The sequence below is a fragment of the Protopterus annectens genome, chromosome 7.part0, assembly GCF_019279795.1.
Source record: "Protopterus annectens isolate FY-2018-M chromosome 7.part0, PAN1.0, whole genome shotgun sequence".
Lineage (NCBI taxonomy): Eukaryota > Metazoa > Chordata > Ceratodontiformes > Protopteridae > Protopterus > Protopterus annectens.
Genome location: NC_056739.1, coordinates 333,933,193 through 333,958,441, shown reverse-complemented (window position 1 = coordinate 333,958,441; position 25,249 = coordinate 333,933,193). Strand labels below are relative to the sequence as shown.

Below are 25,249 nucleotides of genomic sequence, written 5' to 3'. Positions count from 1 at the left end.
ATGGGTGGATGTTGTATCTTCAGAATACAACTAATAATGCTTAAGCTACTGCAGCAGTGATCAATATGAAGAACAAAAGATGATAATCATGTGGCAGTTTGGAAACTGGGACAGAAGAAAGCGATAAAGACCTGAAAGGTTTTGCTTAACAGTATTCTAAATGGGGGGGGGGGGGGGGGAGTACTAGCATCTTGGAATAAAGCTGTGGTGGGTGTATTACCCAAAAAGGGTAAAGACCCTTCAGATGTTGCTTCATATAGGCTCAGTTCAATTTTTAATTATACTTGTAATGTATTTTTCTACTGTAACAGAATGTTAAAGGTGTTGTCAAAATTGATAGATATGGGTCAATGTGGTTTGTGGAGGGGAAGCAAACATATGACACTAATAGGGCAATGATGACCTAGAGGGAAGCAGAAATTAAGAAAACGTCATCACTGATGGGTCTCGATGGAGAAAGCCTTCAATACAGTCAGCTGGAATTTTATGAGGAGGCCAATGGCAACATCTGCACTCCCCAAAAGAACAACAGGGCTATAATTAGGGTGATGTATGAAAGGTCTGAGGCAAGAGGTTAAGTGGGAGGGTTCCTCTCCGACAAGCTCTGTTGAACAGGAGACACCTCTGCCTTGTTGCTCTATTTCCCTTTTATTTGCTTTATATTAAGAGCCATTAGCAAAGAAAATAAGGAACTCACATTCAAGAACATAAACAGTAAGGTAATCAAGAAAAATGCTTTAAGTGCAGACTTTTTGTACTGAAAACATTAAGAAAAGGTTATGCCTATGTTGTGAGAAAGTCTTTTCAGGTTACAAAACTAATGAAGATAATACAAAAGCTACAGTGGTAAATTATGCACCCGAACAAAACTGGTTCAGCAATACCTATATTTGTGGGGATGAAAGATGAATTATATGGGTGCATGGATTGAAAAAGATACTGTTATGGCAGCTAAGAATGTGTGGAGAGACTAAACAAATACAACTGAGAAAATGGAAGGTCTTGATTAAGGATATGGAGAATATTCTAGAAGTAGTGTAAACATTTTAGTCCCTTTAGTTTTATACACAGATCAGGCATATGTTTATTAATCAGAGGTGAAGTTCCGGATGATACAGCGTTGAAGGAATTTATATGGAGGGGAAAGAGGATAAGAGTTAAGTGAGAAGTTGATTTTCACAACAGACAAAGGTGGTTTAGGATTAACCGATTTAAAGGAATACTTTATAGAGCTACTCGGTTAAAGCTCACACACAATACAAGCTGAAGGTTATAAATTGAAGTGTAAATGGATGACAAAATAGAGAGGGGATAAGGAGATAGTAGGATTTTTAATGCAAGTTCTTAATAAAAACAACCATACATAAAAGTATTTTAAAAGCACTATGTCAATACAGGAATGGAAAAAGGAGATTTTGCCAATACGGATGACTGCACATAGGAATGTAGAAAACAGGCAAGTGGAGGCTGGAAGTTACTGGAAAATGTAAGCAAGGGAACCAAAGTATTACTAACAAATAACTAGATTGGGAAAGGTAATAGAGTGGGATGAGGCCAAGCAAAAAGCTAGACTTCAGGTTGGAGACTGCCATCCCTACCAGGGTTTAACACCACAGTATAGGCAAAAAGAAAGGGATGGGGGGAATGCTAAGTGAAAGATCAGCTCTGGTAGAATTATTAAATCGAGTCTATAACTGAAACAGCTGTTAAAAAATGATAATTAATAGGGTATATAAAATAAATACTATGTGATAACTAGAAGATTAGCAAAGATTGGGCTGAAACTGGAAAGTAAGTTTACAAAGGACAAATGAGGATGTGTGCAGAGTTCCCAAGTATGCAAAAAAAAAAACAAAAAACAGGTGGTTAGTATTTTTGCTTGAAAGCGTTTGGATAGGTATCCCTATACCCCTAGCAGACTTCAAGAGAATTTTTCCTCAGGTAGACAGGAAATGATGAAGATGTGACTGGGAAGACAGTAATATGGATCAAGTGCAACAAGTTGGCAAATTTAAAAAAAACTCACTACAGAATACTTTGTCAGAAATGCTGAGGGAGCAAATTGTTATAATATTCTTTTGAGGTGGGCCAGAATCTGAATTGCCATACTGAAACCTTGCCAAGGGTAACGCTACTGGCTTAAAAAATAAAACTGAAATCTAACTCTAACTGAAGTACTAAATATTGTAAATGAGATAAAATAACTGGAGGTGGAATCTTCAAAAAACAGAAAGAGCAAGTTACAGAAATAAACAGAACTTAAGGGTATGATACATGCATGCAGGATAATGTTCAAGAGGAGGGGTGCGTTTTGTAGGGATGTCATGAATTGAGTGATTTACATATTGTTGGAGTGAATAATTATTAAAAAAAAATACTGCCTCAAAAACATTGAAAAATTATTTGCTTTTTTCTATTATTTCTGTGCTTATTTCACTGTTGCAACTGTGGTTTAATAAAGCAGTTTAAAAACACACCTCCACATGAAACTAACCAGTAGGTAAATATTCAAAGCAGCACCAGCACACACTTAACAAATGTAAAAACTAGAAAGCAAATGGCAAAAACATACACTGGCACCCAGTCACCAAAAGCAGTGAACACAATGAAGGGAAGCTACAGTAAAAGTCCAGCAATTTAAGAAAATATGCTTAAAAACAGTTCATTGTTCTGCTGTACTCTGCTCTTGGATAAATCAGACAGCAACCCACTACTCAGCATATACCTGATCAGGCACTTGCAACAGTTTGACAAACCACAGACATTCCTCACAAAAGGAATACAGGGAGCAATCAACTCTTATAAGGACTTTTCTCAAAGCCCCATCCCTGTACTCTGTCTCCTACAAACTGTTGCTAGGTGATCTAAGCCTAGACTACAAGGCATCCCCTGATCCCAGATTGATGGCTCTGTTGCACATCTGCAAAACAAATGGCATAAGTAATACTTCATCCAAAGACCTAAACCTTGTCTGTAACAAACAGAACATGTTGGAGGGGCCATGTACTTGTCTCAAAGGATTACCCCTTCTCTAGAACAGGCTTCCCAGCCATGTGAAGTAAAGCACATACCTAACTCTATTCAAACATAACCTAGACCAGTGCAAGGGAAATTGCAAATTTACCCCTGGTCAGACACCTATGTTCCTAATGGACAGGGGTAGTCTGTGAACATTTTGTGTACAAGCTTACATCATAACCACATTTATTTTATTTAGCTGAAGTCTCTCCACATCAAGTGTTCACAAACTGCCCTTCTCCATTTAGGACATAGCTGCCTAACCAGGGGTAAAGTTGAAATTTAAAATGTATTTATTTTGGAAAACTCAGGATAGGTTTTGCTAGGCTTAAAATGGCTCTTGGGCAGATAGCCCAGTAACCATCTATGACCCTATAAGTGATGCAGCAAACAACTTTGGGGTGGGAAGTGATAACATATTGAAGGGAACTGTGTGATGTTACTCAGGATCCCACAAAGGTTTTACCGAACTGCTTACTGGGCACTTGTCAACCAACCCTTTTTTTAGCCACTATCTGAACTCACTACAGAGCACATGCAGCACAGTTATTTATAGAGGAGTTTGCAAAACAGTTCTGTATTAGGCAGCTAGATCCACAAATTCTGCAATATTATAATACTAAGAAATAAAACTATGCTTTTTATTATAATCCAGGCAATATGACTTTAATCCTGAAGCCAGAGATTTTCTGATTGCAAATGTCTACTTAAAGTTAGCTTCAGTTGGCTGGACCAGTTTCCTTTCCAAATACCCACCACAATGTGAAATCTGCAAGGAAATATCAACCTGTATAACTTTTCTACTTTTATTTAAAATCTAGAGCTACAACTGGAAGCCTCTATTCTGTTTTAGTTAATGATACATTTTTGGCAGGGCTTTCCTAGCTAGCAGGTTTTTGACTGCCTATAGTAACCTCTCACCTGAAGGTTAACAAATGCTCAGCTCTGTGAGGTAACAGTGTCCATAAACCCCCAAGAAAACCAATACTGTGCAGAAACCTGCATTAACCAATTTTGTTTGCTTCTTTCGGCTTTTCCTGGTTAGGGGTCGCCACAGCGGAACTCCGGTCCGCTAATGATTGGCAGTAGATTTTTACGTGCTGGCTTGCCGGGCCTAACGCACAACCTTCAACGAAGGAACACCCATTCACACATGTCGCCACACAGAAGACGCTCTAACTGAGAATCGAACGGGCAACGTCTAACTGTGAGAAGACAACGCTACCGCAGCACCACCACCGCAGTCTAAACCTGCATCAACCAATACTCACCAAAATACAAATACCGAGACACCATTACGAGCACATGCATACAAAAACTACAATTAAACATCTCCCTATAAAACAACACAGGCCAGAAACCTAGAATTAAACACCTCCCTATACAACAACACAGGCTAGAAACAGAGCAACAAGCAACAGTGTAAAGTGACAGAAGATTACATGGCTTTCTTCCTTGATGTAGGGAGTATAGTCTAGTATAAATTTCTTTCTGGGAGAGTAATTCTGACCATGCCATGGTGAAAAGCAGTTAGCTCCAAAGTACTATCGGAACAATGTAGCATTGAACTATCTACCTGTAGTAGAACAAAGATTACCAAATTTATCTGCATCTTCTTGGGACCACTTGCCAGCAAACGCAAACTCAAGAGACAGAAACAATCAATCCTGCAAAGTAGATGTGGAAGTATATTTGAAAATAAAAGTCTACAAACTGACATCACCACTCTTGGCTATATTTCAGTTAATTCCATCTACAGCTGGTTGAATTTTCTCATGGACAGGATCTGCTTGTGCCACTATAAATTATAAAGCATATTAGCAGCTGTTTGGAGCCTATTACAACACTACCACCAACCCTCATTTCTGCACTTGACTCTGGTCAAAGAATGTTTCTGAAACACACTGCTGTCACACTCTTGTTTAAAACTTGTTCAATCTGCTCTGCTGACACATACAAATATGTACTTTGGTGAAAAAGTACTAAAATAAGCACAACATGAGAAGATATGGTGACAAAGCAATTTTAGCATTTCAGTGTTAAACCAAGAAATACTGGTACAACATACATAACTAGGAAACGCCTTGAATATTAAATATTACATTTTAGTTAAAAGGAAAAAAATCTCAGTCAAGATTACAGAAGAATTAGACAAACCAGTGCAAGTGGAAAAGAAAGGAGAAGAACCCATTACCTGTTTGAGTGTTTTGATGCTTTCATGAATGGGTCTTGGTAAGCCAACCACTGTATCAGTATCACTAGAAACAAGCAATTCAGTCACTGCTAAAGCAAACAAAAAGACAAATGACATACCACTTTGCAGCTCCATGCACTTAAACCCTTTTATCTATCATACCCTCCTGGTGATATGGCCCAAAAGCAGCACAGAAGTATAACTAGTAACCCCCATTAGCTAAATTTAACTTTTCCCAAAATATTCAAATTAATTACAAATACTCAATGTTAAAAATACACTATTTTCAGAGTTATGCATTTCAGAATAAACGTAAATCATATCATCAAGTCTGGCCCTGCCCCAATACAATGAAGAACAACTACAGGACTCATACTAGGTTTTACTCGCATCTCTTCTGGGCCCCACAGCCCCCTTTTGATTTTCAATAGAATTAAGGTGAGCTTACTGTTAAACGTCCTGATGAAAGCCAGCTTAATGGCACACAGTGGCCTAGACACTACAATGGTTAATGGTTGTCCAATGCCAATTTTCTTATTCTGGAATGCAGAGCTGCGTTAACAAAACAGCATTAGGGAGAAGACTAAAAACTGCACTCTAGCCAAGTATTAGTGTGAGGATGTGCACACACTACAGCTTTACCTACAGGGCATTAAGCTTACTGTCTAAACAGAGTTGGAATGCAAGACCACATTGCAAAACCTTCCGACCCTTATTGGACGACAGCTCTACCCCAGTTCTCTCGTCTTCCTCTTGCCTGCTTCACATACTGGGAGAAGGAAAGGAATGAGTGGGCTACTGGAGCAACTCAATGTTTGTGAATACAAAATCTTAAAAGTGCATATAAAAATATTCCCACAATATTAAGTCACTTTAATCCACCCCCAGGCGGTCCTCAAAGGATACCAGACTCAAAGGAATAACTTCTGCACTTACCTTCCCAGAGTATAGCCGATGAATTTGCTTCTACTTGTTTCAAGGAAGTTTTCGATATCCTTTTCCCTGAATTAAAAAAAAAAGGGGGGAGGTGACATTTAACTCAAAAATTACTGTAAGTAAACAACAGTATATAGCTATTCTATAATGTCAGGAAAGATATGTACATTTGTCTTATCACAAAAATCATGCATTTTTGTGCGCAATATACAACAGCACAAAGACTGCGGGTAACATTTTCAGTATAAAAACTACAATTTCCACCTCCCATCTTTTGCACAATTCTACACAGTGATTTCTACTGTGATACAATTACAGTAGTCTAATTACAGTTGTGCAAATAAAACCTACCACAACAGCAGATGTTCTAATTATCACTTCTGCAGTAGCCTTAGCTATATGGGATATATACCAACAAGGTTATAACAGTCATGGAGCTTTTACAAAGCTGTCTGGCAGCTCGAGCTACAGTGACTAAAAGACAAGTTTGGGTGCAAAGCCCTTCAGAGCTTTCCTGCCAGCAGAAAGAGGGAGGCTGAGCCCTGAAAGGATAATGTTAGGAACAAATAATAAATGTCCACAACCAGGCATTAAAAATACAACAAAAAAATGAGGAGGATAGAGGGAGGGAGCAGCTACTGCAGCAGTGATCAAGCAAACATATACTGTTATGCTCATTTAACTTAAACAACTGTAAGGTGTTAATCATACTGATTACTGGTGAAACAGCCTTACTTATACGGATAGCTTACCTTAGCTAAATACATTTGTGAGGTGGAAGGAGAAGAGTCCAGAAGTCCCTGGAAAAGGGTCCTAGCAAAGCTCAAGCTGGACCCGGAGAAGGAATCAAGCTTAAAGTGTTTTGTAAATATATGTACAGAGGACCAAGCAGCAGCATTTAGAAAACTTCTAGAATCCAACCCTTTCCAGAAAGCCATAGATGAAGCCAATGCCATGGTAGAGGGCGCCTTGATGCTGCCTGAAATAGTTTTGTTATGGAGAGTATAGCAAAAGGTAGTTACCTTAGACAACTATTCTTACCTTTACAAGAAATGAACAAATCTGAAGAACTGAAAGATTTTGTTTCGTCAAGACAGTACTGAGTTGTCTGTGGATATCCAAGGTATGGAATATCCTTTCTCTCATTTTTAAGTTCCAGAAAGAAAACTGGGAGATGGATAGATTGGCTTAAAGTAAATTCCGATACGACTTTAGGCATAAAGTGTTAGTTTTCAAAGAAACTATGTCCTTAAGGTGAATGAGATAAGGTCAACTCACCATAAGAGCCTGCAACTTAAATACTCTTCTTTTAGAGGTCACAGCAATTAGTAAACTTGTTTTGCAGGTTACGAACCTAAAGTTAGGCAGATTACCTGGTTCAAATGGAGCAAGTGTTAGCTTCTCTAACACAAAATTAATACCACAAAGAGGGCACCAGTTTTCTTGGAACCTCTTGTGCAAAACCCCTTACAAGAACATTTTAACATGAGACTGCACTGAAAGAGGATGCAACGGTAGACATGCTGAAATGGCCGATAAATGAACCTTTATACAGGAATAAGACAGACCACAGGATGGTAACTCACATACTGTAAACCCAGACAACTAGCCATGAATGCGTGCTGGTTATGTTGCTGGCACAAACTAGAAAACCTTTTTCCATTTGCTAAAATATGATTTTTCTAGTGGCAGGCTTTCTTGTCTCCACAGTACCTGCTGCACTTCCTCAGTAGACAGGTACCTAAAAGGAATTAAGACAGTAACATAGGCAGCTTACTGAAGTGAATTGATATTGAAGTGTATCATCGCCCCTTCCCCACTCTTGTGTGAGCAGATCAAGCCTGTGAGAAAACTTGTGGTAACTGCTCCTGGCCATTTCCAAAAGAAAGGAGAACCGTGACTGCTTGGGCCAGAATGGACTTGGCACAATGATCCTGGGGGATTGCTTCTGAATCTTCAGATGTATCCTTATCCTAGATATTAGTGGAAAGGGTGGAAATTCATTCAGAAACATTCTTGTCCTAGGAAAAAAAGTATCTTTCTTTCAGGCTTTCCTGTATGGAGTCTTGAAACAGAATACTGACAGTTGATTTTTCACAGAGGCAGCACAGAGGTCTACTTGATGAACTTCACACAGACGGATAAAATCTTGGAAGACTTCCAGAGCGTTTCCATTCACAAGGATCTGTCCTGGTCCTGCTTAGCTTGGCTGCCACACAATTTTGCTTTGATGGAACACAGGAAAGCTGTATAATGAGATTGTGCTGGGAAACTATATCCCAAGCTAACATGGCTAGCATGCAAAGGGGGTATGACCTGGTTCCCCCTTGCTTATTAATGTACTACATGACTGTGGTATAGCCTGTAATCACATGAAGAGATCCCAGGGACCAAAGATGGTTCAGAGAGTTACGTGCCTTGAGCAGGGCAAGCATCTCCTTGATACTACGGTTTTTGCATTTGCCCTTGGTGTCCCACACCCTCTGCACATCCCTCCAGACAATGCTCCCCAAGCAAAGTCCAAAGTGCCTGTAATGACTGCTTTGGAGCAGAGAGGGAGAAGGGGAGATCCAGATTAAAGGCCATCTGTTTCCACAAAAATATTTCTTTTCTGACAAACCACAGCACTGAAATTTGAAAAGATAAAGGGTGCTGACATTGGGACCAGAGAGATTTCACATGCCACTGTATCTTCCCTCGTGGAGTCTTACCAGGGATTTCATGAGAATTACAGTTGCCATGAAACTTAAAATCCTGAGGTATTCCCTTGCAGTGACCAAAGTTTGAGTGGAAAACCTTAGAAACAGATCTAGATAAAAATATTTTTCCTGTGGTAGAAAAGCTCACTGAACTGAGGAGTCTAGTTGGCACCCCAGGAAGACAACCCTTTGTGTGAATATGATTCAGGCACACAAAACCTTAAGAGACGTCTGAAGTCTGTATGAAGAGGAATGTGAGGATATGCAATCTTTTAAGTCTAACTTTACTAGGAAACTTGAAAGAAGAAGAGGTGACAAGTTGTAAAAGTGACAACTTTGAATATGTGCACTATCAAACAAGTTTAAGAAAGGTCCAGAACTGGTTCAAATGTTTATAGGTGAATACTAGGCTAAAGGGCAATATTAAACCTAGTCAATAATCCAATGTCAGAATCAAATCCCAGAAACTTGTGTTTATGAGGCAAAGACCTCATAACCATTATGCCAATCCCACCTCCAAGAACAGTCTTTCTTTGACACTAGGAACAACCTAGAATTAAAATCCTTCCCCATCTGGGGGAACTGGTTCCATCACTCCTTGGAAGAGCATGTGATGAAGAAGCAGTAGAAAAAACAGTCTGATCCAGAGAATGAGGAATGATCCCTGGAAAGCTGTGAATTTCCTCCCACTGACATATGTAACATTGATGAATAGTTTTCATAACCTATTTGCCTGAAACCATCTGCTGCCAAACACAAAAACTGAGATTCAGACTTTCTGGAAGAAAAAAGGGACCAAGGATGGAAAAGGTTCACAAGGTCTCTTCAATGGTCATTCAGACTTGCTGGACTGTCCTTGGTTTGGGTAGTTTGAAACCTGTTTTTGGAACCCCTTTGCCAATTCATCTTGCACATCTCTTTACTTGTATTTTGTTAAGACTGCTTATTTTGCTTTCTGGTAAAACTGAATAAGGGGTTAGAGAATCCCTTAGAAATTTTTGAAAAGGAGGGCTACAAAAAGATTCCCTGGGATCAGCTTACCCCTTTCATTGCATTTTTTTTGAAAATTTCTGCAGCATGTGCCAAAAAACAAATCTCTATCCAAAGGAAAATACAAAGGGCAGGATTCACGAAGCCTCCGTGTAAGAGTTAAAAGGCTTACACGGGAGGCTGCAGTTAAATGGCGTGACGTCAGCATGTCATGCATATGCATGAGGGCATGCTGAATCACACCTAAGGCTTACACGGTCTGTGGAAGACAGTAGGGGGCGTGTCCCTAGGCCGAGCCCTGCAAACGGACACGCCCCCAGAAGAGTAAAAGTCCCAAAAGTAAACCCCCACGACAGAGTCCGTGTAAATGTGAATAAACACAACACATGCCTCCACAGACTATGAACATAAAATATATGAATGAACATGTTGTATATTTTTTTTAAATTGTAAAGATGTTTGCCCGTGAGTGCGCTTGTTTGCGCGGGCATGCCCGTAGCTTAGCCACAGTTAGCAGTCAGTGGAAAAGCATATAAGAACTACATATGCAAAGTAAGCCAAGAAGCAACAGCGTAGCAGTAGAGACGTCGGCTGAAGAGCAGGCAGTCATGGTTCGAGCCCCCCCAACATCAATTTTTATTTTTAGTGAAATAAGCACGAAACAAGTCCCTGCCATATATGTACACATATAAAATTATATTTTATGTAAAATGTAATGAAATGGGCCATTTATTTTGAAGAAATGTGAGATAAAGTAATAAAAAATGCCAGATGTGCCTACAGCTGAGGTACAGTTTAACAAGTTGAGTGCATCTGCCCGTAAGTGAGCAGTGGTTTAACAGGTGTAAAATGAGTGCCCGTGGGTGAGCAGTGGTTTAACAGGTGCAAAATGAGTGCCCGTAGGTGAGCAGTGGTTTAACACGCTGAAACTGTGTGCCCCTAACTGAGCTGAGCGTAATATGCGTGCTGACAGCCAAATGACGCGTAAACCAGCGTACCCAGTTTGCACGGAGCTGCGCACCGCGCCAACAAGCTAACAGATGGGCAACATTGAGCAAGCTGTAACAAAACTGCCTTTACACAGACACACCTCCTAGCCTGTGTAGACAGTCATAAAATATAAAAAGCAGTGGCCAGATTCGAACCCAGGACACCATGCACCATAGTCAAGGTACTGAACCACTAAGCCATGACAGTTGCACTTAGAAATGCAGTAATAGCAAATATATAAAAATGAATAAAAAGAGCAGCATGACAAAGCAGGTTTTGTGAAGCTGATACAATTCCAAAATGGCCAATCACAGATAAGTGCAGGAAAAACAGCATATATAAGCCCCATAGGCGGGAATACACAGCATAACCGATTGTAGAACCAACTTGCAGCCAGAATGTCAGGTGTAGGTGAGGGTAGTTGCTTTCGAGCACAGAGGTGGGGCGTTGAGGAGTCCAAATATATGGTTTGGCTCCTTGCCCACAATCATGAGGACCAACTCATGCATGGCCAGGTCCTGTGGGGAGCAAATAGGGCTGAGGCGTGGGACCGGTTGGCTCATGATCTCACCAGTGCTACAGGGATACCAAGGACTGGTGAGCAGGTCTGTCACCACCATGCGGACCTGAAGAGACGGAAGCAGGACCAACTGAACCGTTGGATCCAGGAGGCCCAGCAAATGCCCAACGCCCCACTACTGAGTAAGTTACATCTAATTATTTATGTAAGAAATTAACCTAGCTGATATTATGGAGATGTGTATTCCAATATTACTTTATTTATATTACAGCTGCAGGTGTCTGCTCTGCGAACCATAGAGCCTATGGCGATAGGCTGGCTTGCAGTTGCTGCGCCACCAGGCAGGTCAGTAATCCTCTCCCTGTAACTGTAAATAAATATAAAAGTATGACAGTTATCAAAAGAGTGCAGTGTAGTCACTAAGTAATAAAATGTGCAAGTAACAGTGTAAGAGGGTTTGCAAGTATTGCTTGATTACAAAAGTGTGATGCAGTCTGTAATCCAAACAGAAAAATGAAAAAGTCTGAAATAAAGATGTCCCACCTGTAATATAATAGTACATAACCTGCAGCAGGCTGAAAAGTACAGCTGCATAAGCTGAGTAAAACACGTGTGAAATATGTCCCTGTTGAAATACAGAAGCAAGACAGAAGTGAGACTGTTGGAAAGGATTGTAATAACTACAGGTAAAACATGTCAATAAAGCAGTGCCATCCTGAACTGTAAAAATAAAACAAGCGAGAGAGTATGAGAAAGAGTTATGAATCCACCAATAAAGAAGAAATAACTCCTGAATAAAGTATACTGCAGTCAGTACAGAATGAAATGAATGTGACAAGCAGAACCAAACTGTAAAATGTGTTGAAAATGTCACCGCAGCTGGAATGTGTAACCTAAAATCTGGATATGTTGCTCTCAGTCTGCAATATGCAGATAGTATAGTTGTCTGAAATACCAAACATCCACAGTTGTCTATAGCTATATAAAGCAAATGTAGCAGGATGATGTAGCTGAACAGAGCCAGATATTAATGTGTATGAATAAAAATGAAAATGTATATTGATGTAGCAGTAACATTCCTATCACCAACTTGAAGTAGTTATCACATAGGAAACTGTAGGCAGAACTGTAGTGTGTATATATCTGCAGCTATTAGAAATGTACAGCATATGTATTGATATTTAACCACATATAATCCATTCCACGTGAAATTGGTATGTGCAATCACAATTAACACCCCTGGACATTTGTCCTGTTGGTTCATACGTATTTGCATGTACGTTAATGCATCTGCCCTGTACATACATCCAAACCTGATGGCCTGTTGTCATCAATCATCCCTGCATGTTGTTGGACTGTGTATTGCTGTTCAAATTATGCATGTGTTATGCTTGCTGTTCAATGGTTTCAATATCTGGCTGTTTGGTTAATGGGAATACTAATGCATGCTGTTACAACTAATTGTGAATGGTATTGTACGTTACTAACCCAAACTGTCATGACATAATGCAAAACATAGGAAGACAGGGAAGGTGGGTTCCAGCGGACCCACTTCTCCCACCTCAGCTGGCGAGTGCACCTGGCAGTAGTGCCCAGTACGGACCCTCCTCCGGTGGCCCTGTGCCACCTGCGGGTGGAAGCCCTGCAGGGGATGGGGCTCGCCCCCACCTCTGCAAGTGTGGCCAAAGGAGAACAACCACTCACCCTCCCGTAGTGTCCGGACTGTGGTGCGTAGGGAGATCCAGGAAGCTGTTCTTGGGCCCCTAAGCCAGCTTGAGGCACAGGTGGCACAACTAACGGGCGTACCTGCTGCCCGGCCTACACAGCCCCCAGCACAGCCCCGTCCTGGGCTGTGAAGGCACAGTGGCAACTGCCCATGGGTGGGGATATCAGTTCCACTGTTGCCATCTGTGGGGGCTCATGGGCTCTAGCTATCCAAACATTGTTCCCCTTCAATTGTGTAACCCCCCCCCACATGCGTCATACACCGCCCCTATATGCGTCTTGTCTTGTCTGTTGACCTACCCAACCTACCTCCCCAGTATACCGACTCCCTGTACCTGACATACCACTCTCACCTGAAAAAAAAGGCACTCTGTACCCACAAAAAAATTACACCCCATACATAGCTGCCCATTTTGCACACGTCTGCTGGACATGGAAACTGTCAATTACAATTGGCTGTACAAGTACTATTGTTGTCCTCACACCTCTCTCAGGGGTGGAAGGTTTCAAATGTCACACCAAATTACAAACATATGCACAGCTGTTGCTGATGAGGAAATGGGCAGCTATGGGGGCCTTACCTACATCCCTCCTGCAAATCCCGAGCTTGTTTCCCTACTCTCTTACCCTCTTTGTGACACCTTTTTCACCACTTTCCTGTCTCCCCATTTTCATTTCTTTCAAAGAAAATAGCGCGGGTGTGCGCAAGAGTAAGCACTTTTAAGCGGTTGTAAGCAGGTATGCGTGGAGCTGAACGCCAGTAAGCATGCGGGAGCTCCGCGCAAACCAGCGCTAACCCAGTTACAACTGCTTAAAAGTGCCTTAGTCACTCTGAATGACAAGTCCTGTAGACTGCTCAAAAGCAAAATAAAATCTCACTGTCAGTCCCGAACCCAGGACCTTGGAAAAAGTAGTCTGCATGACTTACCACTAAGCCATGACTGTTATATAAGAACACTGCACTATAATAAATATATAATGTAACAGTAGGAATGAATGTAAAGGGAATATAGGATGTGTAGTACACAAAGCATGTCATGTATATTTACTGTCAAATGTAGTGGATTTCTAGAATAGTAGTGTGTGAACAGAAACAGCCATGCTAGTTGGTAATAATGTCACTGTAGCCCCTTGCAAGCCACACACATACTCACACAGCAGGATAATCACTGCTCATACCCCACAACCTCTTACAGGAACACATCCGGACTAAGTAATAAAAAATGTGGAGCAAAGGGCCAAAAACAGGGACACATTCCAAATAATGCTACAACAAACTTAGACAGTTCAGAGAGTAACAGGTTCTGCATTTTGTTGGCTGTTTGGAAGGGTATGAAGTCTGAAACTTAAATGTGTCACTATAGTCTGACTTGAGCCCAGAGTGATTTGCCAGAGAAAGCTGTTTATGAGATATTGACCAAAATATGAGGCAAAAATGTGGACAACCTGCAAATAGCTGTACACTTGAGAGGTCTGACACTGCCATATTTGAATAGTTAAGAGCCTAGACATAGCAACAGTGACTGAGTTACAGGGATGCCCCACAGACTCCCTGTGAAATGTACAAACAGTAGGCAGAAAGGTGTTACAACACATGCAATGGTAACTATGAAGTACTGAAAGTATGCACCACTTGCACGGCAGAAATAGTGTAGTAATACATATGCTCATGCTATCCCACAGTCACAACTGCAGAATACCAGACAATTTAATGGGTGTACCCCACTGATATGTACCATTCCATGAGGCAGATAAAAGATGCACCTGAGAGTCTCTGGGGCCTGCTCAGCAGCATACTCAAATACACTAATAGATATCAAGGCCCACACCATGGCCTGACCACACTGCATGCAGTAACACCCTAGCAGATATAGCAAGCATTCCAAGGTGTGAATGTACATGGAAAATAGGAAAGCCACAGCAACACACTACAGTCAAGACACCTAGCAGGCATACAAGTAGTGAATGTAAAGGGCAAATATTGAAGCCATAGCAACAAAGAGCAAGAGCCATTGCTATACACCAGTTACACCACATGTCCCACAGGGAAGCACACACACATCCACATTAACAGTAGTAGTAGTCTTAGGTGTCAGTGTACATACACACTTGGTACAGGAAACTGGAGAAATGAATGGAAAAATGTTAATCTACAACACATCCGGAAATATGAGAGAGATACTAACCTTTACACTCACAGAACAGTGTCCACAGCATACCAGCATGGTCCCTGCCCTTAAAATCTGAAAGGGTTACGCCTATCTCACATACCTTTTTATAGCACTGTCCTGAAATCACAGTGAGAACTGCAATCAGTACACAACTGGCTGCATGCAATTAGCAAATGCTGGCTAACAATTGGTGCAGGGGCCATCACATTGACATATGCAGATACCTGCAAAAGCATGCTGTACTCCCAGTCCACACATGCAATACTTTCATTGCACCCTGTGGAGGTAGGGAGAGACAGAGAGAGAGAGAGAGAGAGAAAAAAAATAAAATAAACATACACAAAACCAGTCAGCAACAATCACTCGAAAGCTGACAACTGGCAAGTGGAGCAGCAGGACGTGAAACCAGACGGCAACACAAGCAGCTGTGACAAACACAGGTAATGTAAAGTAATACTATAAAAGTCTACATACTGTGAACCCTCCATATGTGTCATTGGTCTGTATCCATATGTATATGAAGATGTGCATAGGGTAGGGGACATACAGCAACTATCAGTGAAGGCTGTACATACATATGTATGTGAGGGCATCTATGTGCACCTATCAAAGTAGGTTGAAAGTAGGTTGTAGTGCAATGTACAAAGTAGGTATTAAATAAAGTATAAAAAGTTAGTGTCAGCTCTGGCGAACCATTTGATTCTATTAAAAAACAAAGCGCATGTAAATGGCTCTCAAATTGAAACAAACTTTCAATTTGAAATAAAGTTACCTTTGTACTTGAGCTCACTCAGTTTTTCCACGGCTAAAAATAACCAAAGAAAAATTCCACTGTTGCGCCGATACTGAAAGCGTGCAGCAAACTAATCCGTCAACAACTAAACCGGATTGAAAGAAACCCCAGTTGGTGTAAATTCACACTGTCTTTCCAAACAGCGAGATGAAAAAAAACTCTGCTATTCCGTAACTCAATTCCGTGCAATAAAGAGCAAACCTAAATCGCACATCAGCTGTTTTCATTTGTTAGTACATAACTGCTTCAAGATAATGCCAGGAACGTTGTACCTTCATACGGCTCTTAAACAGTTGTTTAAAAATAAGCCAAAAAAGTAATGCTAGATGGCAAACCAGGGTCTGTTCAGACAAAATGAAGCAACCAAAACCTCGTATATATTGAACACGCCCAAAACGCTGAAATAAAGAAAGTCCAAGTCTGTTCAGACCAGCAGCGAGTGGCGGCAAACAGCAAATAGCAGCAAGCACAATGAGATAAACTCATATATTCTTGTATACCACAAAAAGATGCGAACTTCGAGCTTTATAATAAAATAAAATAAATTTATTGGATCCGTTGACAAACAGTGGTAAGCGCTTTCGCAACAAGTGCTTTTTCAAACCAACAAGTTCACCATTAATAAACACGCCCTTTTTATTATACTCAGTCAATTAATAAAAACTTTTCCATTTAAAGAAACATATCCATTTAAAGAAACAATAAGATATATAACATGCTTTAAAAACGGTTAAAAAACAGTTATTAAAAACTAATTCTTTACATAAACCATGATAACCAAAAATAAAATGAAACTGAATTTTAAAAAATGTATGTATAAAAAATGTGTGTGTATAAAAAATATGTATGTATGAAAAATAATGAATTTAGTGCACAATGAAATCGATTGATTCTGTGCCCTCAGAATATGATATATGAGGCGCAGTTATATGGACAAATCTTAATAACGAAGCTGTGGCTTAATTATATATTACTGGTATAAACGATGATATGTAATGTTGAAGTAGGTTTCACAGTTATGTATGTTTAGCAGTATGTTAGTGTGTGTGTATACAGTTTTGTAAACAAACATGTTAATATACCTATCTATCATATGGATACGTATGTATGTCAATATATGTATGTATATATATATATATATATATATATATATATATATATATATATATATATATATATATGTATATATATATATGTATATATATATATATATATATATGCATGTATGTATATATATATATATATATATATATATATATATATGTGTGTGTATATATATATATATATATATATATATATATATATATAATATGCATATATGTACACATACATAGAGAGGGATGTAGGAATACATAGACAGATGTAGATAGATAGAATATGTACAAACATATATATGTAATACACACATATAAATATAGATATATGTAGATACATATACATATACATAGATCTGACTATCTACAGGTATGACTGTATATGACGATCTCACACTCCCCCTGTCCCACCCCCTCTGTCACTCTCACCCCCTTTCTGTCACACACCCCCCTCTCTCCATATCTATAGCAATATATGTATATCAATATATATATGTGTATATGTATACAGACATATGTATACAGACATATGTATATATATATATATATATATATATATATATATATATATATATATATATATACACACACACACACACACATATATAGAGAGAGACAGAGAGATGTATATATATTCTGAGTGAGGCACATGTGTACAGATGTATTGCAACAGGTGCCTGGTGACAAAGGCATGGAGTGAACACCAGTGTCAAAACTGGAGTACCATACCCCATTTCAAATCACCTGCACCAGTAACCACCAGATATGTGATTGGCTGCCCACCACTGCATGTGTCAGGGGTGAACAGGGTCATAAATGTGTACAATAGTCCCCCCAATGATATTCACAGTGGCACACTACTCCTGGAATACCTGCACATGGCATGTGTCAGCAGACATAGTGCGTCAGCTATGGACATGTACGTTAGTGTACCCCTCCACACCACAATGGCTGCCACGGTATGCACCTCACATGACAGCTACAGATATGGAGAAGGACACAGTGACATGTACAACACTGTGACAATGCACTCAAACACATTACCAATGCACAGTGACTGACAACACCACAGGGTACACACATACTACCCACATAGAGGTTACCACTCCTGGATTTACATACTTAAGTCACACCAATGACAGATGTCCAACAACCATAGTAACACCTCACACCATCCACAACCTAAATGACTGCTGTGTGTCATCCGTGACACTGCAGTAGAGCACATGGCGGAGGTACAGGTTTCTATCACAGATAAAACATACCCTGCAATAAACCAAACAGCGTTAAGAAGCAAGGCTCCCCATGAGTACATGTCACACATACCCCTGCTGAATGTTAGTCAGAGAGGTAATATGCCATATGAGTCACCCTGTGTAACTGTTTGACAGGAGCAGGTACCATCACATCACGTGTCACAATGGTCAGGGTAGTAGAACAGTATGCTGCTGTAGTCCCAGGGGCAATAGCATATTGTATTGTATTGTATTGTAATGTATTGTATTGTGTTGTATTGTATTGTGTTGTATTGTATTGTATTGTGTTGTATTGTATTGTATTGGTATGTAGAGGTGCCTCCTTCGTGGAGTGGAACCACTGCTGCTGCTGTACGCCAGTGTACAGGTACATATCCTGTAGTCAGGCTAGTGTTGCATAGCACTTCTATATGTGTGTTTAGCTCCTCTTGGAGTTCATGTAGCATGCAACCGGGGATACCATCAGGTCCCATTCATGTTGTGTTTTCTGCTTTTCTAAGGGCAGCTCTCATCTGGACATCTGTGATGACAGGGAGGTTACAGTCAGCTGGGATAAGTATGTCTTAGTTTGGGGGAGAGGGAGGGGGGAAACATGCACTGAACCTGTCTGCCACAATGTTGCCAATATCTGTGGGTTCAGTGAATTATTTGTTGTTGTGTACTAACTATGAGCATAATGGAGGGTTTCTGACCAGGTTGCTAACATAACTGAAGAAGGCCTTGTGGTTATCTGTAGTGTCCCTGTTGATTTCCCTCTCAAAGTTGCCCATGGCTGTTTGTATGAGAGAAAATAGCTCCTTACTAGTGCTGATCAGACATGCCTTCCCTTTATGGAATTATGCTCTGTCTTGCAGTAGCTTCCATCTTTTGTTATACAATCTGTCTATGGCTGGGGTCCATCAGACAGGATGCTGTCCCTTTGTGGAGAGTGTCTTGGTCTTATATGGGATTGCATGATCCATGCATTTTCGGAGATGTCCGTAGAAATCATTTGTGAAGGGGTCAGCATTGTTGGTTGTGTCTTCCATTGGCCCAGTGGACTTAAAGGATACCATGTCAGTGTTAAGAAGTGTAAAGTTTGCATTTGAAATGTTATTCACTGTAGTCGTTTGTGCTGGTGGTGGAGGTGGGATATGTATATCCAGGGCAATTAGTTTGTGGTCAGCTCACAGTAGTTGATGATGTACCCCATACAGTACCTCGATACAAACCCCCAGAGTGAGGAGGTGCTTTGGACCTGAATCAGTGTTCTGACTGCTGGGGTTTGGTAGTATGTCATATGGAGTGTGCCAGGTACTGTTGCACAGTTGTTGGCTGAGCACTGATATCTGGCCATTTACATGTGTATCCACCAATAGACAGACAGATGCTATATATGTGAGATATGTTGTATCACAACATTCGAGTAGCATGTGTAGTATGTGTGCCAAATTCTGCTGACATATTTTGCTGATATCATGTTATTTCCTTTTTCAGGACCATGGCTCACTAGCGCTATCCAGCGTACTCTGCAGCTGAGGATGAGGAGATGCACCAGAGCCTGGTGCGGGATTATGCAATACTCTTTTCCCACACCAGCCAGAATCAGCAGGAGAGGGCTGCACTGTGGCAAGACCTGGTTCATCGGGTAAATGGCATAGGCACGCATAATAGGACATATGAGCAGGTACGACATCACGGCAGTAATTTAATCAGAAATGTCCATCAGCGTGCGTCAGATATCCACAGGCAACAGGTTGCCACAGGTGGTGGGGTGGCTACACATCCCCCACTCACCAGACTGGAGGGACTACTCATAAGTGTTGTGGCAATGGTGGACGGTTCAGGCGTCGATGTGGGTGTATGCCAGCAACAGCAGCAGCTGGCAGTCGTCGCGGACAACAGGGCTGAGGCCGCCCCAATAGTGCAAGCAGCAGCCCCAGCAATGCTGGGTCTTGTGCTGTCATCAGACTGCCCCAGGAGACCATGTGCACGTGGCTCTGGACAGGCCCGACAGGGATCTGTGTCCAGTCAATGAACACCTGCTTCTGATGACAGTACCCAGTCTGGATTGGTACCAGATACGGTCCGTAGCACCCCTGCAAGGCACAGGTACCATGTCCGTGGCCAGAGACACTGATTTGTATGACCTGGCAGGTACAGTCTGTGGCTGTCCACAACCACCAGTATATGGCAGCCATGAGGTGGAACTGTGTGCATCCATACACACATGCGAATTGACAACACTTAGGGCTACCGCATACACGCACACACTGCATCAACATTGCCCCACCTTGTACTGCTGTCCCTCACCAACACACATACATGTCAATTGGTGGTATCAGTGGCAGACTCAGGCATACCAAGTTCACACCCTGTGCATATGATGAAACTGTGCCACCTCCTGCAATCTGTAACATCGGTGCAGGTACAGGTTAACATGATGCTGATGCACAGGGTGACTACACAGACGTGTAGTAATAGTATCATGTTGTTAACAGTACTGTGTGCTGATATAATTGTGGGTATATCCCAGCATGCCTGATGCAGTAAGGGTATGATTGTCTTGTACTGTTGTTTGCACCCATGGTAAGTACCATAGTGTATCATCTGCACATGTTGGCATACTGGTGGTAAGGATGTCAACAGAAGGCTACATACATAGGTAGCACAAGGGATAAGGTAATGAAAGTATTGATATGCAATGATGGACATGTAAACTGCAAGTGGCATGTTGCCCACACTGGACTCTGCAATGCGGATGTTTGAGGATGTTGATATGTGTGCAGTACTACACGACTGGTACAGAACACACAGGAGCACCCTAGCACTGCAAGCAAACATCTCATACCATGCTAGACAGCCCCAACACACAAAACTAACTGTCACAGGAGGGAGACTCCCCATAAATGTCAGGGATTCTGTGGTGGCAGGCCAGGTAGCATAAATCCTACTAAGTATGGAACCACTGAGTGAAGGCTCAGTGTCTGTTATTTGACATGTATTACTGCAGGTATGAGCACCTGGGTTTCCATCCAGTTATTGTACATCCTGACGGTACATGGTCTGTACACTTGTGTGCGCCGAGACGGGACCCTAGCCATCTGACCTGTGTATTTCCATGTACATGTGTATAGTGCCTGCATATTTGCACCGTTACCTACTGGAAGTGGTACAGCTTGTTTGTTGTACAATGGACTACATGCAGCCCTGCTTACTGTAGCTTTGTTTGCATGTATGTTTGCTTGCAGTTACCCTGGAACACTGATCCCACCTGCAATGCAGAGTTACAGAGCTTCTGTGGACTCCTAGTGACATCTGCATAGCTTACTATATGTATGTCCATGTCTCACTTGACAGAACGTCACTGTTTGTCCTGTTCACATGTACATTGCCTGTGACATATTGCATATGACTTACCTGGCATTTGCCCACGTGAGCAGTCATATATGCCAGTGCTAACTAATCAGGCACTACACCCTCACATACTCACCTTCTGTTGAACCACCTGCTTCGCTAGGGACGGCTTGCGCCTGTCACCCCTGGGCTTTTGGATATTGGCAAAGGCTCTTGCTACCCCCATAGTGCCTTTTTTAGGCAAGGCTCAAAAGACAAACCCACCTCCATAGGTATCACAAGGGATAAGAAAAAGAGTAATGCTACTCAACGCCAGAAGTCTAAACTTCAAGATACACGCACTCTGAACGATCCTTAGCATGGAGAACATCGATATCTGTGCAGTAACGGAAACCTGGTTCAGGGTTCCCGAGAGCACCCCAGCACTACCAGGTTATACCTCATACCATGCTTTTCGGCCCCAAAACTTGGACCGAACCACAAAAGGAGGGGGAGTATCGATATTCAAAGATGCCCACACTTCCAGGTTGGTGGCAAAGAACGAAGCATCAGAGACTATCCATGTGCAACTAACAGTGGTTAAAACGGCCTTCCAGTTTATAGCCTGCTACAGACCACCCTCCCAAACCCAGGAACCCCACTCGGCCTTCCTGAGAACACTGGAAAATATGAATGTCTCTCCAAACACCATTATATTGGGCGACTTCAACTACCCAAACATAGACTGGGAGCATTACTCTAGCTCCAACACCCTAGCCCAAAGGTTCCTAGAATTTATAAACTCAAATGCTATGGAACAACTTGTTACCACTCCCACAAGAGGGGAAAACATACTGGACCTGATCATCACCAACATGGGGACTCTATGCTCCAGACCAGAAGTGTATCCCTCACTGGTAAGATCAGACCATAAACTAATCTCACTGGATATTCACATCCCACCCCACCCCCTGCCCAGAAAACCACAGTGAAAAACTTCTCTAAAGCAAATTTCACACGCCTCAAAACCGAGGTGGAATCCTTCAAAGCGCCCAGGCCTGTGGAAAATACGGCCCAAACCGCAGAATCCTTTATAAACGCATTCTATGAACACCTTCAGGAATGCATGGATCATGCGATCCCAAATAAAACCAAGACCCAATCCTCCAAAGGCAGACGCCCTGTCTGGTGGACCCCAGCCATAAACAAACTATACAATAGAAGGAGGAAGCTACTAAATGATAGAGCAAAATCCCAAAAAGGGAAGGCATCACTGATCAGTATTAGCAAAAGACTACGGGCACTCATAAAATTGTCTAAGGCCAGCTTCGAGAGAAAAATTGCACAGGACACTACGGATAATCACAAGGCTTTCTTTAGTTATGTTAGGAACCTTGGTGGTAATTCCCAGATATGCTCAGAATTAGTCCAAAATGACAACAAATACACTGAACCCACAGACATTGCCAACATCCTAGCTGACAGGTTCAGCGCAAACTTCTCCCCCCACTCCCCACCAAAGGGGCAAATATCTATCCCAGCAGAGTGCTGCCCCCTGACATCTCAGACGCTCAGGTAAGAGCCGCCCTCTCCAAAGCCAAAAACACAGCATCAATGGGACCAGACAGTGTCCCAGGATGTGTACTACATGAACTCCAAGAAGAGCTAAACCCAAACATAAAACTACTGTTCAATCTCAGCCTTACTACAGGATATGTGCCCAAAGAGTGGCATACAGCAACAGTGGTCCCTCTCCATAAAGGTGGTGCCTCAACGGATCCTGGAAACTATCGCCCCATAAGCCTGACTAGTTTGGTCTGCAAAGCTATGGAAAGGATCATCATGGACCTCATAAATAAAGATATTGGGGACCTACAGACACTGGATCCTACCCAGTTCGGCTTTAAGGGCAGATCCTGCCTCTCAAACCTGGTTGATTTCTTTGAAACAGTCACCAAGGCCATTGACGAGGGGAAGGTGGTCCACACAGCCTACCTGGACCTCGCAAAATCCTTCGATACAATACCCCACTCGGGCATTATAGATAAGCTCACCAGCTTAAATATAAACCCCTATGTCACTAGATGGATTGCAAACTGGCTCAAGGACAGAACCCACATGGTTAGAATTGCTGAAGCCATGTCAGACTCCAAACCAGTTACAAGTGGTGTCCCACAAGGCTCAGTCCTGGGACCTCTCTTGTTCGGTATATATTTCTCAGAGGTACATGCCAACACGGAAGGACTGTGGCTGATCAAGTTCGCAGATGACTGCAAACTGGGCGCCATAATAGACTCTCCAGCCGACACAAGCATCCTCCAAAAGGGCCTCATAGAAACAGACAACTGGTGCCAGAGCCATGGCCTCAAGCTAAATGCCAAAAAGTGTATAGTCATCCCCTTTGGCAAAAACAAAGTGCCCACAAATTACCACATAGGTGGTAATCCATTAAGTACAGAAGAAGTCATTAGGGACCTGGGGACCCAAGTTGATAGCAATCTCTCATTTGACAACCACGTGGCCAAAGTGGTTAGAAAAACATTTTATATAGCCCACCTAATCATGAAGGGATTCACATCTAGATCATGGGAGGTCATCGTGCCTCTTTACTCATCCCTCATCAGGCCCATAATTGAGTACAATGCCCCTTTTGGGATGTACCTTACCAGACACCTGCAGCAACTGGAAAGACTCCAAAAGTACCTCACCAAGAGGATCAAAGGGCTCAAACAGATGCCATATGCTGCCCGGTTAAAGAAACTCCAGCTCTACTCAGTGGCATACCGCCTGTTCAGAGGTGATCTGTGCCTGACGTATAAAGCCATGTCCAACCCGGAATTAATGGACATGCTGCACCTCAGAAAATCCAAATCCCATCGAGCTACGCGCTCAAGAGACTTGAACCTCAGTACTGAAATAAATAGGACATGCTGGAGGGACAGATTCATAACCCAGAGGCTCCCTTCACTCTGGAATAAAATCCCAGTCCAGGTTAGGCAGAGTCCCTCATTGACTCTCTTCAAGAGGAATCTTGATGAGTGGATGGAAGATCGTAGGTTTACCCCGGGTATCACTTCTGTATCACTGTTAGACAAAGGCACAGTATACTAACCTCGAAAAAGGGCATAGCAAAATAAATTTAAAATGGGTGGCGAAAGCCAAACACATTCTGGCTAGGCTTATAAATGCCCTAGGGCAGATAGCCTAGTATGAACCTATGAACCTTGTTCCCCATTGGCCCTACGTGCTGTTAATCACCATGGCAATCACAATACTATGGTAGCATGTGCAAAGGTCACTTGTCAGTCAACTCTATGGTACAGTTGTGGAATATGTGGGTCATGTGGCAATGTCACAGCTGCCACATGTACACAGTCAACCCTCTCCCCTACACATGGACGTACAACACATGTATGAGATGCAACCACATAGCCAAACTGGGGCTAAGCACTCTGAACCCAGTACTGGCATAACCTGTCAGGTGGCATGAAATACTACAGTGACTACAATACCAGTCTGATGTAGACCTACACTGACAGCAATCCAAA

The 25,249-nt window shown here is 41.9% G+C and overlaps 1 protein-coding gene across 1 annotated transcript in view; it reads right to left on the bottom strand.

The window, feature by feature from the left end:
• The window catches only part of STRIP1 (striatin interacting protein 1), a gene marked incomplete in the record, with an annotated part of 820,756 nt that overhangs the window by 397,909 nt on the left and 397,598 nt on the right, over positions 1–25,249 (bottom strand). Inside the window, 2 exon segments of the mRNA XM_044076197.1 lie at positions 5,213–5,276; positions 6,149–6,214. Coding sequence (XP_043932132.1) covers positions 5,213–5,276; positions 6,149–6,214 — 130 coding nt within the window.